Genomic DNA, 16,868 nt, shown 5'->3' with positions numbered 1-16,868 from the left:
GGTGGTTCTAACCTTATTCAGATAGTGAAATAACTGAAAACTATGGTGCTTCTCAGAATCCTATGAAGTATTTGATATATTAAACCTGAGATATATTTTAACCGACATCCAATATGGTATGCTATATTCTACTCTAAAGAAGTAGAATACAAAGTTTAAAAGAATAGGAAATTTCTGCCAAAGCAGGGCTAGTCCCATACCCTTAGCTTACCAAGCCAGCTTACCAAGGTGCGGGCAGGTCTCCCCACTTCAGGACAGGGACGGGCCATGGAGGCCATGGGCCTTGAAGAGGTCAAGCCACTCCAGGGGATAGGAGATGAGGGAGCTCCGTCTCTCCTCTTGGACCCTCAGCAGGGGGAGCAGGCTGCTCCTATGTCATAAAGAAAATGTGATTCTTACACAAGGCTCACCTCTCAAATGAGTATGCCCTGCAGTGTTCACAGACCACCACCACGAGGGTGTCATCAGGCTGTGGTGGTGGGAGGCCATGCCGGTGGGAGCCCTCAAACTGCTAATGCAGAAAAGGAAAGGAAAGGGGAGGAAATTAAAAGCTAGCACAGAACAGATACCTCGGCCTGGTAAGCTACAGCTCTGCTGGACTGCGTTTTCTCTCCCCTCCCGTGGCCCCCCCCATCACAACACACAATGCACACACACTCTGCTGGACTGCATTTTCTCTCCCCTCCCGTGGCCCCCCACAACACACAATGCACACACACTTTCTCATCCACTGGGGGCTGACCCTTTTCGGCCTCAGAAGCCTTCTCCGCCTTCCCCACCAGGCAAGCACAGGCTGTTGGCAGAGGAGGGCACCTGGGATCTGGTGACAGAGAGGAACCCAGTTGGCCGTGCTGGACTCACTTAAAGGTACTGCAGACATTTGGCCAGTGTGTCTTTCTCAGGGGTTTGATCACAAAGGATGGACTCTTCCCACTTGGAGGATGAAGGGACAGCACACTTTCTGGTCACTGGATCCTCTCCCTTTCCCCAGGCAGCTTGTCCAGCCTTACCCACACAGTGAACCCTCCCTACCCTCAAGGAAAACAGCAGGGTCTCCGCCTTTCTACCCAAGAGTAGGGGTGCCAGCAGGTGCCCCCAGGAACTGGGCCAAAAGGGGCTTTCACTGAAGGTGCAGACCTGCAGGCTGTATGGCCAGTCAGCCAGGGCAGCTCTGTCCCCTTCCCACCTTACATGGATTCCAACCAGGAAAAATGTGCTAACACATGGGTAGCCTAGGCGGTGGTTACATACCTCACACGTCCTCTTGCAGCAAGTGTCTGTGTATGTTGTGGTTTTTTCCTATTTGATATGTTCTCAAATGTTTATATTTCAGTAAACTTCTACATTTTCATTCACACACAAAAAAATGAAAAAAAACTTTAAGCCTTATATAATTTCAGTGATAATGGTCTAACATTAGCACACTATTAGTCTGTGGAACAGAGCTCAAAAAACAATGTGCTATATATTATCGGGCTGTCTCTACCACTATACAAATGTGCATCAGGCTTTATTGATATTTGTCATCAAGTGAGATTTTAAATACAACTTGGAATTAACTCAGTGGACTGGCCTTTTTTTTTCATTGTATTTTTCATTGTATCATGTTTAATTTTTAATTGCATACCCAATGTGAGGCTCAAACTCACAACCCCAAGATCCAGAGTCAGATGCCTCACAGACTGAGCCAGCCAGGTGCCCCTTGGCAAAGCCTTTTATATACTCAGTCCCCATTACCCCAAGATCAATTATTACAATGGAAAGGCAGGACTTGTACAGCCTGCTGAGAACCAACTTCAGTGAAGCTAACTCTGAAATACCATTTGCATTAATTTGAACCAAAGGTAAGCTGCTAACAAAAAAACAATAATGTGGCTTAAACAGTGAAGAAGTTTATTCCTCTTTCACCCAACAGTTCAGTACTCCATGTGGTCATGTAGGGATCCAAGTTCCTTCCATCTTGTGGCTCTGCAGCAAATCAAGGCTGAGTTGCTATTGCTACTACTTTGGGAAGGAATAAAGAGAGACTACAAAGGAGCACATCCACTGTCCTAAGGGTCCCAGCCCAGAAGAAGAGGTACTTCCACTCAAATTCCATGGGAATGGACTCAGTCACTTGATTACACCTAACTGCAAGGGGGAACACAGCAAATAAAATCCTAATTAGCAGTCATGTGACTCAATTTCAACTCCATTACATGAAAAGGGGGAGAAAAGATTCTGCTAACCGCCTTAGTTACTATTACTAGTCTTCCTTCCTCCTCCCACTCCCCCACCTTTTTCACTGAATTGAACATCAGTGCTCTCAAGAGAAAAGGCAGGAAGGAGATGGTAAACGTACTATGCATAACCCACAAACCCTCATCTGGCAAGCAGAGTGTGCCAACCTGAGCAGCATTATAGCTGTCAAGCCACCTGGGTGGCTGGATGCCCTCGACACTGAATACAGTCTCCAAAGTTGTCACCAAAGAATTGTCAGAGCCTTCTTTGGAGTTTAGGATCCCTTGCAGGAAACTCTGAAATGAAGCTGAAACCACTATGCAATGTCTGGGTGCAAGCAGAATCCTTTCTGAAGGGGAGCTGGCCTGCCCTTTCTTCAAGGTGTTCTGGATCTATAAACTGGCTCAGAGTTGGTAAGCGGCTGAGAGGCTGTGGGAAATTAGTGTTTTGGGCAAGAATAAATACAAAGGTAATATCTTCAAAGACAGTATTTTCAAATGTCATTCTTGAATGAGTAGAAGAAAAAGGATAAAGCTAAAAACATTCAAAATCATTCTTTCTGTTAACCAATCTTTTCCTAAATTTGTCCCCTAACATCTTTCCCAACCGGCTTCAGTCATACAGGCTTCCATCTTTCCCTGTACCATTCTCCTCTTCCTAGACTTCTATTACTTCCCCTTTTCTGCCTGAATAAGTCCTATTTCTCCAAGACCTATGGTCAAATGTCACTTCTTTTGTGAAGTGTCAAGGAATACAAGTAACTACAACATTCCAAACTGTGCTAGGAACCAGGTCCCAAAGACACGGTTCCTCCAGAGGTTCCATAAAAAGGTTAAGATTTTAATCCTACAATTCCCTGAAACGCAGATTCATAATTACACAATTACTGAGCACTTCTGTGTGTTCAATCTTATCTCATTTAATTGCTTGCTCAGATATCAACACTCCTTAAGTCACCAAAGTTAATAATTTCTCAATTCTTCCATCCTGCTGCTGAGTGGGTGAACTGAACATTGAGTAATCTTGCAGTAGGGAGTAATAAAAATCTACATTTCAGGAAAATACTTTAAGCCTGTTAAAGAGAAAAAAAAAGACAATCCAATTATTTAAACCTGGTTGCTTTATTTTGCACTTTTAAAATTCACAAAAAGCTTCACACTATCTGCTTTCTCCCTGTTGATCATCAAGGCTTTATGGTAAGACAATGAAAATTTTATCATATCAGCTGGGCATACTCAAAAACAATGGATACTTTACAAACAAATTAATCAAGAACATTTTGTAAAATACACACTCTCGTACACATCTGAATTCAACTATCCTAAAACTGGACTTTAAAAAGCTGTCAAAAACAAACAGAATTAACACTGACAAGCCTACCAGAATAATGCTGATGGCAAGCTATAAAGAGCTTTAAATGTTGAATATAATTTGGGGAAAGGAGAGAAGAAGAAATTATCTGTTGAACCTACAATTAAATGCATCTGTAAGCAAAACCTCTAGCTTAATGAATTTCTAGTTTAATGAATTTCAACAGAATGAACAACTCATTTGCCTTGATGGTAGTTTCTTAACTTTTATTTTTAAACATGAAACATCTTGACTAAAGGAATTGAATCCTGGACTTAGAATATTTAAGGAAAAGAAAAACATGGGGGTAGGGGAGAACCAACATCAGTACTTTCTTAGTCTTTTCTTTCTAAAGTGGTAACAAAATCACTGTTCGTAATTAGGAAAGAATACCAGAGGTGATATGTGGGGTTTAGTTTCAGCTTATGTACCTTTAAATGGCAAAAGTAAGAGTTCAAGGCAGTCTCATATAAGAAACTTAAGAAAAATAATTATGTTCAATTAGTTTTTACATTTGTGGAATGGGACAATACATATTTTGAGGCACCCATATAGGATCCACCAAAATTATTTGTACTGCTGATTCCATTTTTAATGTAATTTTTATCTACTCTGGGGTAGCTCTTTAGATAATATCAATGTAAGCCACTAAAGATAATGCCAGAATTCAAGTGAGAAGAGAATGGAAATGGAAAGAGGGATGGGAGGATAATGAAACTGGGTAGTAATAACAAGCATGATTTTAAGGTTTCCTAATGCCACAGAAATACATATTTTGGCTAAATGCCACTGGGCAGCTGGAAGTGATCAGGAAATGAGTGGAATATCCTAATGGTCCCAGTTAGATTTTTAAGTAACCCGTGATTTGGATGGCTCACTCATGGAGAAATGTTTACATAGACTGTTTGGTGAGGGGTAGTTGTGCTGGGCTTACTGCCTACTCTGCTTTGTTTCTTTAAAGAACACTTTTGAGGGCTAACGATCCCTAAAAAAGGGCAACACATCAAAGATCTTGTTACAACTACAAACAGATATAAATAAAAGCATAATGTGATTAACAAAGGAATCTGTAAATGGTTTGATCGTGGATATGTTATCAATGAACTTTTCTTGAGATGGGAAATATGGGCCTGGGAAAAAAATGAAATTCCACTACTTCATCATATTCGAAATTTTTCTATTTCAATGATAAGTATTTATTTATTTATTTATTTATTTATTTATTTAGAGCAGCAGGCAAAAGTTTATTAGAGTATAAAATCAGAAAGTAAAAATAGTATGAAAGCTCTCTTTACAGAGGGGACATTGGAAAGTGAATGCCTCTCAATTAGAAGTTTTTAAAGAAATCTCAACTTGAAAATAGCTCTCATCTTTCATCTCAAATTGCCCCTTCTCTTAGCTTTATATATGATATTGTTTAAGACTCAGACATCTGTGAGACTGGTCAGGAGTTTCAGGATTATTTTAATAGAAGACATTGAGTTGATTTACTTGGAAAACAGGATTTTACTATGAGGTCTTTTTAAGATTTAAGTGCTCTATTTTATCATAATGGGAATTAATCTTAAAGCAAATATTCTGTAAAATACTGGAGTATTCAGTTTATTTGGATAGTATACTTGAACATATTAAAAGTTACAAAGCCTAAAACAAGCAAGCAACAAGTCAATAAAATCACAACTCAGAATTCTAACATTTTCACATGGTATCACTGACTATGAAATGCAAAAAGACTATTAATGTTTAAGTGGAACGATCTCTACCCTATAAATTATATACTATGTGACCAAAACAAATGATCGCATACTGAAGACTATAGAACATGAGCTGTTCTCCAACACTGCTTTTTCAAAGCTTGAAAAATTAACTGACCCATCATTTTAGGGGGATAAAAGGTATGGATTAGGAGGCTCTACATGTGGATTTAAAAAACTCTAATTAAAATATCTTAAACTATTTTAGATGTTTATTTGATATCGGAAATGTGGTCGACTATCATAAAGTATTTCTCTTCATCACAAAAATTCTATATATTAAGGATTTACAGAATCCAAAAAAAAAAAAAAATCTAGAAACATTTTTTTTGCCTGAGCAATCTTCTAAAAAGGCTCTCCAAAATCTTGACTAGAGGTGTCATAGTCTGCAATGAAATGTTTGAGTTCCTCAACACACCTCTCACCTATTTCATGTAAATTCTGTCTCAATGCAAACTGTATAGACTTTTCTAATGAAGGATCTTTTTCAATCAGCATTTTCACAACCATCCCGAAAGTTTCACAGTCTTGTCGGTAAACCTAGAAAGGTGAAAATACATTGTGGTTAGCTAAAAGTAAAAATAATTAGCCCAACATTGAGCTAATGCAGTTTGCAGAATTACGATGCTAAATTCAAAAAGGGAGACACAATACAATTGAACCTTCCTCACCCTTGAGTAGTTACTACTGTCAGATGCTATGTAAACTTCTGAGATTTGCAGATAATGAGTAGAAAAACATTGATATACCACGTCACTGACTATAGAAGTTAGGCATGGCATTTGTCAGCATCAGGCAGTACACTAAAAGGACATCAAAGAACAAAGGCTTGCTAGGTAAGGCACATTCATGGCTTCACTCATTTGCTTGTTTGGAAGAAAAAAGTTTCTGAGCCCTAACTTTGGATTATTTGTTTGAATCATGACCAGATGACAAATTCAACAACAAACAACAAACAAACAAAAAGACGAAACAACAAACAAAAAACAAAAGATGAAAAGTATCTATTTGAAAAAACTTTTCAGGGTGCCAGGGTGGCTCAGTTGGTTAAATGTCCAACTTCAGCTCAGGTCATGATTTCACTGTTGGTGAGTTGGAGCTCCACACTGGCCTCTCTGCTGGAAGCACAAAGCCCACTTTGGATCCTCTGTCCCCCGCCCACGCCCTCTCTGCCCCTCCCCCATTCTCTCTCTCTCTCTCAAAATAAACTTTATGAAAAGTAAAAAAACAAAAACAAAAACAAAAACACCTTTGCAAATTCTATTTAACCACAGTTAAAGTCACCAAGGCAGAGTTAAGATCAAAACAATGTTAAACACACAAGTTCATGCATGTGTATACATGTGTATGTATATATAAACACACACATATATACACATGTGTATACATGCATATAAATTTTCTACCTCAATATGTATTTTTTACTTCAGTATGTACATATAATCCTTTTCAGTGACAATGAGATATTTTTCCTTGTCCAAAAATTGCTAAGTATTCTCCCCAGTAAATATCATTTCCTTAATTTGTAGTCACAAAACGCAATTTAGATTTCTTTTCTATTTTCCATACTATGTAATTCATGTATTTAAAGAAAATTACAATTAAGTATCCATGAAAACTAAGTGAAATACAAATTATCTGATTTAAAAGAACTGTTACATGAATTTTAATTTTTCTAAATTTAACAAAAACAATCAATATAACATGTTTATTCTCTGCAAAAGGATTTTTTTTTTCATTTTGAAAAACTTTAGAAAGAAGTGATTTGAGACATTTGGCTTATGAGTTTTTATTCCTCCAATGATCACTACTAGTTGTTGTGGTAGTTGCTGTTATATTTTAAATGTCTGAAATATTTTTCCCCTTAAAAATAGCTATTTAAAGAAGAATATTTAATTCTGACTTAATACTAGGTTGCTGGATTATACTAAATTCATTTCCTTGCTCTTAAAACCATTCCACAAGCCCCAAGGAAATTAAAAGAATAAGTTCTTCAATGAACACAGAACAGCCCCCCAACACACATGTTTTTCTAAATAGTGATGAAATATACTCATAGTAGCCATTAAATTTAATTCAGCTATCTAAACAACCATTTATTCCAGTTTATCCTAAGGTTTATGTGGCCCGGAATTGATATTACGACTCTAACAAACCAACTGAGAGAACAGTACACCATTCACATGATACTATATGTGATGGCAAGGCAATAGAGCACTCTGGCTGGTTTAACAAACACATAGTACCGAAGTCAAGCCAATGCAGTCCCCATGGGGGAAAGTCAGAACCATGATGTTTCAGTCTTAGTGGAGGTAAATTCCTTACCAAACCAGTCAGCCCACATAATAACAGCATTCTAACATCAACCACAGGCCTCAGCAGACCACTTTGTGGGTGGCCTAAATTTTACAGGCTTCTTTATAACAGATGTAGTAGATGAGGATAATGTTACACTGTGAATTAACCTGCAGATTCTTTAATGTAAATCCACTTTACCTAAACTGTAACTCTTCGTTTAGTATATTTACTGAACATAAATATGCTACACATTTGCATATCAAAGATAAAAACACATTAAAATGTGTTTATGCATTTATTTAAACTGTAAACTACTGTCACTCTGGAGACAAGATAATACAAGCATTTAAAGACTATTTTCTTTTTTAATTGTAAGTCCTTTTTGAATTATTCATTGAAACAGGCAAATTTTTGTATGTTAGCTGACGAAAACAACCAGAACTGCCCAAAGCAACATAATTCTCTATGAAAGGGGAAATTTTCTAAAAGACTATTTAAAATGTACTGGTTGGACATTGGACAGGAAATAATTAGTTTTTTGTTAAAGGAAGAGCCTCACCCTCCAACTTTTTATAAATAAAATTCACAACTGTCAGAAACCTATTTCCGAAATCTGTTCCACAGTAAACTCAATCCCGAACAGGAAGGGTGTAGTTATCTGCAGGAGAGTTTGTTTGCTTATGGTCCCTAGCTGGAAATGCATTAATAATCTTCAAATCTGATATCTACAGGCCACACAGGAAGATTTTTTTGTTGTTGCTTTTTCCCCTGATTGAACCTCACTGAAATGGGAAGCAGGTTAAAGTATGGGTGGGGTTTACATAAACTACATAGAAATGCAGTTAAATTTGCCAGGGTGATGAAAACACTACCCAAATGCGGTTTCTCACAGTACTTTATTATAGTGGCCTGTGATAATAGTTAGATTCTTACAACGTATTCCTAGGAGTAAAGGAATATGACAAAATAAAACTATCAAGGCTTTTTACTATTAACTATGCTGTCCAATGACTGGAAGGATAGTATCTAGCAAGTTTGTTCTATCTGTAATTGCTCATAATGACATAAAACTCCCTAAAATGTATATCATTTAGTCCTTACCTTTGTGTCCACAAAGAGAGAAACCAAAAATTAAGTCAATATAAATTGTTAGGAGAATTTTCATTTCAGACAAACCATCTTTATCATTTGCATTCAAGTTCTCTAAGAGCACTTTGGTGGAATGGTAAAAATTACAGAGTTGTGCTATCTAACACAGTAGCCACTAGCCAGCCACAGGAGGATACTTTTGCAGATAGGATTATGTTACAACTTTTGGATAGGGAGATTATCCTGGATTATCCAGGTGTGCAAAATGTAATCACTTGGGAGTCCTTTAAAAAGGAATGAAGAAGAATCAGAGAAAGAGAGGAAATGTTACCACATAAACAAAGGTTGAGTGATGCATTTTAAAGATGGGAGAAGGAGCTATCAGTCCAGGAATGCAAGCAGCCTCTAGCAACTTACTGGTCTTTACCAGCAAAGAAATAGAGTCTCCCCTAGAGACTCCAGAGGAAGTGCAGCCCTGCAGATACCTTGATTTGCTCCTGGTGAAACCCATTTTATACATTACATATTCTTCTCAAGCTTACATGAAACATTCACCAGGATTCTGGGCCATAAAACATACCTTAACAGATCTTAAAGAAGAGAAATCATACCAAGTATGCTTTCAGATCACAATAAAATTAAATTAGAAATCAAGAGAAAGTAGCTAGAAAATCCCCAAACATCTGGAGATTAAACAACATACTTCTAAAATCACATGGATCAAAGAAGTCTCAAGAGAAATTATAACATATTTTGAACTCAATGAAAATACAACTTATCAAAATTTGTGAGATGCAGCAAAAACAGTACTTCGAAATTTATAGCATTAAATACATTTAGAAAAGATGAAAGATACAAAAGTAATAATCTAAGCTAGGAAACTAAAAAAAGAAGAGGGAATTAAGCAAAGAGAATAAAAATTCCAACTTCTGTTCTAGCAGAAATCCATGAAGGTGAAAACAATAGAAAATTGAATGAAACCAAAAGCTGGTTCTTGGAAAAAATCAAATTGATAAATCTCCAGTCAGGCTAACCAAGAAAAAAACAAAAGACAAAACTAATTAATATCAAAATTAAAACAGGAGTCATCACTACAGATTGATCTCCTGGACATTAAAAGGATAATCAAGGAATATTATGAATAACTCTATGCCCACTAATTTGTTAACTTAGATGAAATGGACCAATCTCTTGAAAGACATAGTCTACCAAAACTCAAACAAGGAGATACAGATAATTCAAACAAGCTTACATCTATAAAAAAATTTAATCAGCAATTAACATTACAAAACAGAAAGCACTAGGATGAGATGGTTTCACTGGTGAATTCTACTAAACACTTACAGAAGAAATGATACCAATTCTCTACCAACCAAAACCAGACAAAGACATTACAACAAAGGAGAATTACAAACCAGTCTCTCAAGAACATAGACACAAAGGAAAAAAAAAATCCTTAATACGATATTAGCAAATCCAAGAATATATAGAAATAATTATGCACCACAACCAAATGAAATTTATTACAGGCATGTAAGACTTGTTCAACATCTGAAAATCAATTAATGCAATCCATCACATCAATAAACTAGAAAAGAAAAATCACAGGATCAGAATACATGCAGAAAAGGCATTTGACAAAATCCATTGCAAATTCATTTGTGACAAAAAATGTTTGCAAACTAAAATAAATAAATAAATAAATAAATAAATAAATATCTATAAAACTTAATAAAGAAAATCTACAAAACCCTAAAGCTAACATTATAAAGTAAAAAAGTAAATGCTTTCTTTAATAAGGAACAAGACAAGGATGTCCCCTTTTATCATTCCTATTCAACATTGTACTGGAAATCCTAGTTAATGTAATAAGACAAGAAAAGGAAATGAAAAGTATACCAAGAGAAAGAGAAATAAAACTGCATTCACAGATGATATGATTGTCTATAAGGTCCCCAAACTGACAAAAAACCTATTTGAACTACTAAGTGCTTATAGCAAGGTCACGAGATTCAAAGTTTACATACAAAAGTCTACTGCTTTCCTACATACCAGCAATGAACTATTTAAATTTGCAATTAAAAACAGCACATGCAAACACATGTACACACACAAAGTATAAATTTAACAAAATATGTACAAGATCTATATGAGGAAAACTACAAAACACTGATTAAATAAAAACAAAAAAGATATAAAAAGATATATTCTAAGATCATGGATTGGAAGACTCAATATTGTTATGATATCAGCACTTCCCAGCTTGATCTGTAAATTCAACACAGTTGCTGTAGAAATCCCAGCAAGTAATTTTGAGGATAATGACAAACTGACTCTAAAGTTTATATGGAAAAGCAAAAGACCCAGAATAGTTAACACAGTGTGGATGAAAAATAACAAAGTCAGAGGACTGACACTTAGTATAAAGTCACAGTGATCAAGACGACTTTAAGTCTTACTATAAAATCATAGTAATCTCAACTGTAAGGCATTATCAAAAGAAGACAAATAGATCAATGGTAGAGAATAGAAAGCCTGAAATAGACTCATATATAACTAACTAATCTTTCACAAAGGAGCAAAGGCAATTCAATGGAGAAAGGACAGTCTTAAATAAATAGTGTTGAAACAAATGGGTAATCTAGGTATAAATCTTACATATTCCAAAAAAATTAACTCAAAATGGATCATAGAGCTAAATGTAAAATGCAAAACTATTAATACTTCTGCTAGATAACAAGAAAAAAATCTAGATGACACCAAAAGCATGTTCCAAGAAAAAAAATCGTTACACTGGATTTCATTAAAATTAAAAACTTCTGCTCTGTGAAAGACACTATTAAGAGAATGAACAAACTACAGACTGGGAGAAAATCTTTGCAAAACAAATATCTAACAGAGTACTGGTATCCAAAATACACAAAGAACTCTTAAAACTCAAAAATAAGAAAACAAACAACTTGATTTAAAAATGGTCAAGGGGGCATCAAAGGATGGTTCAATTGGCTGAGCGTCTAACTCTTGGTTTTGGCTCAGGTCATGATCCCAGCATCATGGGATCAAGCCCCACGTAGGGCTCCATGCTCAGTGTGGAGCCTGCTTGAGATTCTCTCTCCCTCCCTCTGCCTCTCTCCCCCACTTGTGCGTGCTCTTTCTCTCTCTCAAATAAAAAATAAACAAATAGATTAATTAATTTAAAAAATAGAAATGGGCAAAAGATCTGAACAGACACGTCACCAAACAAAACATCTGGATGGAAAAGAGGCATATGAAAGGATGTTCAATATCATATGTCATTAGTATACTGAAAATTAAAACAATGAGATGAGATACCATTACACATTTATCAGAATGGTTACCATCCATAACACTGATGACCCCAATTTCTGGTAAGAATGTTAAGGAACAGAAACTCTCATTAATTGCTGGTGGGAATGCAAAATGATACAGGCTACTCCGGTAGACAGTTTAGTGGTTTCCTACATAGCTAAACTTAAAATCTGAGCATATGATCCAGCAATGGTGCTCCTAGTTATTTACCCCAATGAACTGGAGACTGTGTCCATGCAGAAACCTGTATACAAATGTTTACACCAGCTTATGCATAACTGCCCCAAACTGGAAGCATCCAAGATGTCCTTCAGTAGATGAATGGATAAACTGTGAGTCGTTCATACACTAGAATAAGTTTTGGTGATAAAAAGAAATGAGCTATAAAGCCACAAAAAAGAGGAACCTTAAATAGTTATTATTAAGTGAAAGAAGTCAGTCTAAACGGCTACCCAATGCTTGATTCCTACCACATGACATTTTGGAAACTGGCAAAACTATAGGAACAGTATAAAGATCAATGGTTGGTAGAAGGGGAAGCAGTAGGAGGATAAATAGGTGTACATAGCATCTTTAGGGTGGTGAAACTATTCTGTATGATATTGTATATAAAATCATATATTTTTCATTTGTCAAAATTCACAGAACTATATGACACAAAAGAGTGATCCCTAAAGCCAACTATGGACTGTAGTTAATAATTATGTATTGGTACAGTTGTGATTGGTGAGCCAGTATCACAGCAATGCAAAACGCTAATGAGAAGGGAAGCTCAACGAGGGAGTATTTCTTACTTTCTTACAATTTTTATGTATACCTAAAACTGCTATAACAAACAAAGTCTATTAAAATTTTTTTTAATCACACAAATGAAAAAAAAAGAGGGAAAGTCACCTCGTCCAGTCTCAGTTTCAGGACCTACAGACCTGAGTATGCAGTTATAATGATTAAATGAGATAATAAAAAGCACTCAGAATAGTGCGCCTACTATATGGGAAGCATTTATGTTAGATATAGAGATGCTGATGATGAAAGAGAAGAAACATCTGTTCTGTCTAGAGAAGGGAGTATTAGAAAATGGTACTGATTCTTTGAACATGAGATGTTCACTCGAGGAAAACCAGAGAGAGGAAAAGGAAACATCATTTTGGGGAAATTCAATGGGCTTGGCATAGCTAGAATGGTGAGTGTATTCACTCTCAAAGTAGATCATGAAGAGCTTTTTTCCCCAAAAGTTTAGACCTCAACCTATAAATTGGCAAATAGCAAATGGGGAAAGAGCTACAAGGAGGAATTGGATCCTTTGGATGTATCAGGGAGAGAAAATGGCTATCAACATCAAGGGCTTGTGAGAGCCTAGACAATGAATGTCATGTGATATGCTAAAGAAAGGTGAGATTAGAGGCTTGACAGTAATTAAGAAGCAATACAGATACAATAATGTGAAGAAAGATAAGTGGGAGGTTTAAAACTTTTACTTATTTCAAGAGAGAGGGTATTGGGAAGGGGAGATAAGCTCTAGTATGTAATTGAGGCACCTGTCAAGAAGCGGAGTCTGGACTTCAGGAGAAAAAAACAGAGGAGGAAAAAAGGGAGGGATGGAGAAAGACAGGGAAGGAAAGACTAAGGGTGGGGGAAGAAGAGATCTTTAGCATTAATGCCAGCTAAGACCATGGGAGTTCCTTGAAATAAGGAGTAAGTTCTTTCTAGCTCCAATGTCTGATAGAAAGTAGATAATTCAGTGGAGTGCCTCAGTGACTCAGTAGATGGTTGAAGTGTGTGATTGGCTCAGGTCATGATCTCACAGTTTGTGGGATTGAGCCCTGCATCGGGCTCTGTGCTGACAGCTCAGAGCCTGGAGCCTGCTTCGCATTCTGTGTCTCCTTCTCTCTCTGCCTCTTCCTTGCTTACGCTCTGTCTCTCAAAAATGAACAGATGTTAAAAAAAAATTTTTTAAAGTAGATATTCAGTACATGTTGAATAAATAGCTAAAGTCTGCTCTGAGAGCAAAAGACAGCTAGAGTAGACATCTAAAAGCACTGATATTAGGGTGCCTGGGTGGCTCAGGTGATTAGGCGGCCAACTCTTGGTTTCAGCTCACGGTTCATGACTTTGAGCCCCACATCAGGCTCTGCGCGGACAGTGAGGAGCCTGTTTGGGATTCTCTCTTTCTCCCTCTCTCTCTGCCCCTCGTATGCTCGTACTCTCTCTCTCAAAATAAATCAACTTAGAAAAAATTAACAGCACCAATATCAGCCAAAGGAGAGACAATAAGGAAGACTAAACACGAGAAGAGAGTGAAAGCACAGGTGCCAAGAAAAACATTTGTAAAAGAAGGATGTAATCAATCAAATGTCAGAGAAAAATCAAAGCAGCTGACAACACAGACTGATTAGACTGGGAAACTAAGGGGCTGGCTGGTTAGCTGCAAACGCAGTTTACTGGCATGGTGGAGATTAGAGAGCTGTGCTGTCCAATACAGCAGCCACTAGCCATACCTATTTATATTTTAATAAAATAAGATAAAAAATTTCAGTTCCTCAGTTCCTAGTTCTATTTCAAATGCTAATGGCTACCATACTGGACAGTGTGAATATAAAAAATTTCCCTCAACACAGAAAACTACTAAGCAGTGTTAATACAGAGGATTGAGAAGTGGAAAAAAAAAAAAAGGTAAAACTGTAGTGGTAAGTGCTGACCTGGTAAATTAAACAATATATATTTGTAATTATTTCTACCATTATAGTGTACACAAAAGCTTACCACTTTTAAAGGAGCACTGTGAAATATAATAATTAGTATGTGTAAAATGTTTTACAATCTTTTGATGAAATGTGTATAAAAATGTGAGTTAAAAAAAGAAACTCCAATTGAGGCTTAATATAAGAGGAAACATTCATAATGTCTAATGTGTTGATGAGGTCAGGAAAAAATAACAGCATACTGATGTTAAATACTGAAGACAAATTTAAAGCCTTTAATTTGGGTCTATAGTAATGTAGAAGGTGTCAAAACTATTGTAATCTATGTTGCTGCTTGTGCTATATTAATAGAAAAAGTATCTTTGAGACTTCCTCCTCAAAGTCGCAGCCCCACTGGCTCTTAAAAGCACAGCTCCTGAAAAGAACACTGGTGGTTGCTAAGAAATGCATTATGAACACATGGATTAGATCTCAACTGCCTGCATTCAATACGTAGGTACAATTGTTACAACCAAATAAAAGTAACTCCAAATTTAATGATAAAGTGGAATAATGCTACAAACTCTTAGCAACCATTGTTTGTAAAATTCTCATCCATAAATACAGATTTATAAATGTATAGGATTCAAAGATTAATACTTAATTTTTTTTTACCATTTCTACCTTATTAATTCTTTCAATCATAATACACTAAATAGACAAAAATAAATGAAGTAATTCCACAGTCTACACAATCTTTAACAATGCCAAAAGCAGATCTCAAAGAGATTAGATATAGGAACTAGAAAAATCTCAAATTAATAACAACGGAAAAAGTTGCAAAGGAAGTATGTGAAGCATGATGCCATTTATATATGTTTTAAAAAGTTTTAATTTAGGTATATACACATATATACTAAAAACAGAAAAACAGACACAAGAATGACAACTCTAAGAAGGAAAGGAGTCAGCAGGGATCTGAGACAGGCTTTATATCTGTAATATCTTATTTATTTAAAAAAAGAAAAAAGCCACAAACAATGAACTCTACTTAATGACATGTATGCTGAAGTACATAGGAAATAAAGTGCACTAAGATTTGCAACATACTTTGACATATGTCAAAAAAATAGGAGGAATCACTGGATGAATACAGGAATGGATAGTGACAAAGCAAATAAAAAATGTTAATTATAGAATGTAAGTGATGAATGTACATGTGTGCACTTTATAATTCCTAATATTTAAAAATTTTTCATAATAAAATGTTAAAGGGGAAAGAAATCTAAAGCAAAGTAGGCCCAATAGTGGGCATAAGGTTCTGATCATCTCAGCTTATAAATGAAGATAGATCTGTTTTGCTTGGACCCTGGATAATGACAGATATTAATGAATCTGTAAATGTAGATATAAATTTGAACAACAGATAACTGTGCCTGCCAGCCAACTAGAAATCACCTACTATGTACAAGGCACTAGATTTGGTCACTAATATAACACACCCTTTTCAAAGACATTAAATTCTAGTAAAAAAGAGTAATACATTTACAACAATCATAAGATAAGGCAAAATATAGTGAATTTTACAGAGAAATACAAAGTATAATAATTCCAAAGGAAAGATCATAATAAGCAGAGAAAGAGGAAGGATTAAAAGCACTGAGACAGTGTTGGCTATTGCAGGCAACCTGGAAGCTTGGAAATAAAACTGCATAGTAAGGGCGCCTGGGTGGCTCAGTCGGTTGAGCGTCCGACTCTTCATTTCGGCTTGGGTCATGATCTCACCGTTTCATGAGTTCAAGTCATGGTTTGAGAGATCTAAGAGGAGCAACCTCCATTCATCCAGTTACCCTCTGACAGGAGAGATCTGTCAGTAGGAGCAACGAAGCTAAGTTACTTCCAAAACCCCCTTGGACTTCCTCCCAGTTGATCTCCAACAAAGGAGGCTGGAGAGAATCCAATATTAAGGTTGCTTTAACTTGTGAAGATGCAGAAAAATGACTCAGAACCTAAAAGTTTTAACAGTTACCAAGACCAATCTTTAAGTCCTCAGAGAGGGCTCGCTATGTAGGAAAAATTCTAGGAGAATGGGAAGGAACCACTTCTATGACTAGAAGTGGTTATGGGTTACAATTTTAAAGGGTTT

The 16,868-nt window shown here is 36.3% G+C and overlaps 1 protein-coding gene across 7 annotated transcripts in view; it reads right to left on the bottom strand.

Moving 5' to 3' along the window:
• Positions 1–16,868, bottom strand: part of PPHLN1 (periphilin 1) — a 159,581-nt gene that overhangs the window by 19,869 nt on the left and 122,844 nt on the right. For 6 of the 7 annotated variants that reach the window (XM_049625314.1, XM_049625308.1, XM_049625311.1 and 3 more), the window contains one exon: positions 2,206–5,864. In XM_049625314.1, coding sequence (XP_049481271.1) covers positions 5,670–5,864 — 195 coding nt within the window. In that variant the 3' untranslated portion in view covers positions 2,206–5,669. Of the gene's footprint in view, positions 1–224; positions 5,865–16,868 lie in introns of those variants that run through there. The other variant, XR_007456643.1, reaches the window with a different exon arrangement.

The sequence above is a fragment of the Panthera uncia genome, chromosome B4 (assembly GCF_023721935.1).
Source record: "Panthera uncia isolate 11264 chromosome B4, Puncia_PCG_1.0, whole genome shotgun sequence".
In the NCBI taxonomy this organism is placed as follows: Eukaryota; Metazoa; Chordata; class Mammalia; order Carnivora; family Felidae; genus Panthera; species Panthera uncia.
This window is presented reverse-complemented; position numbering and strand designations above follow the sequence as displayed.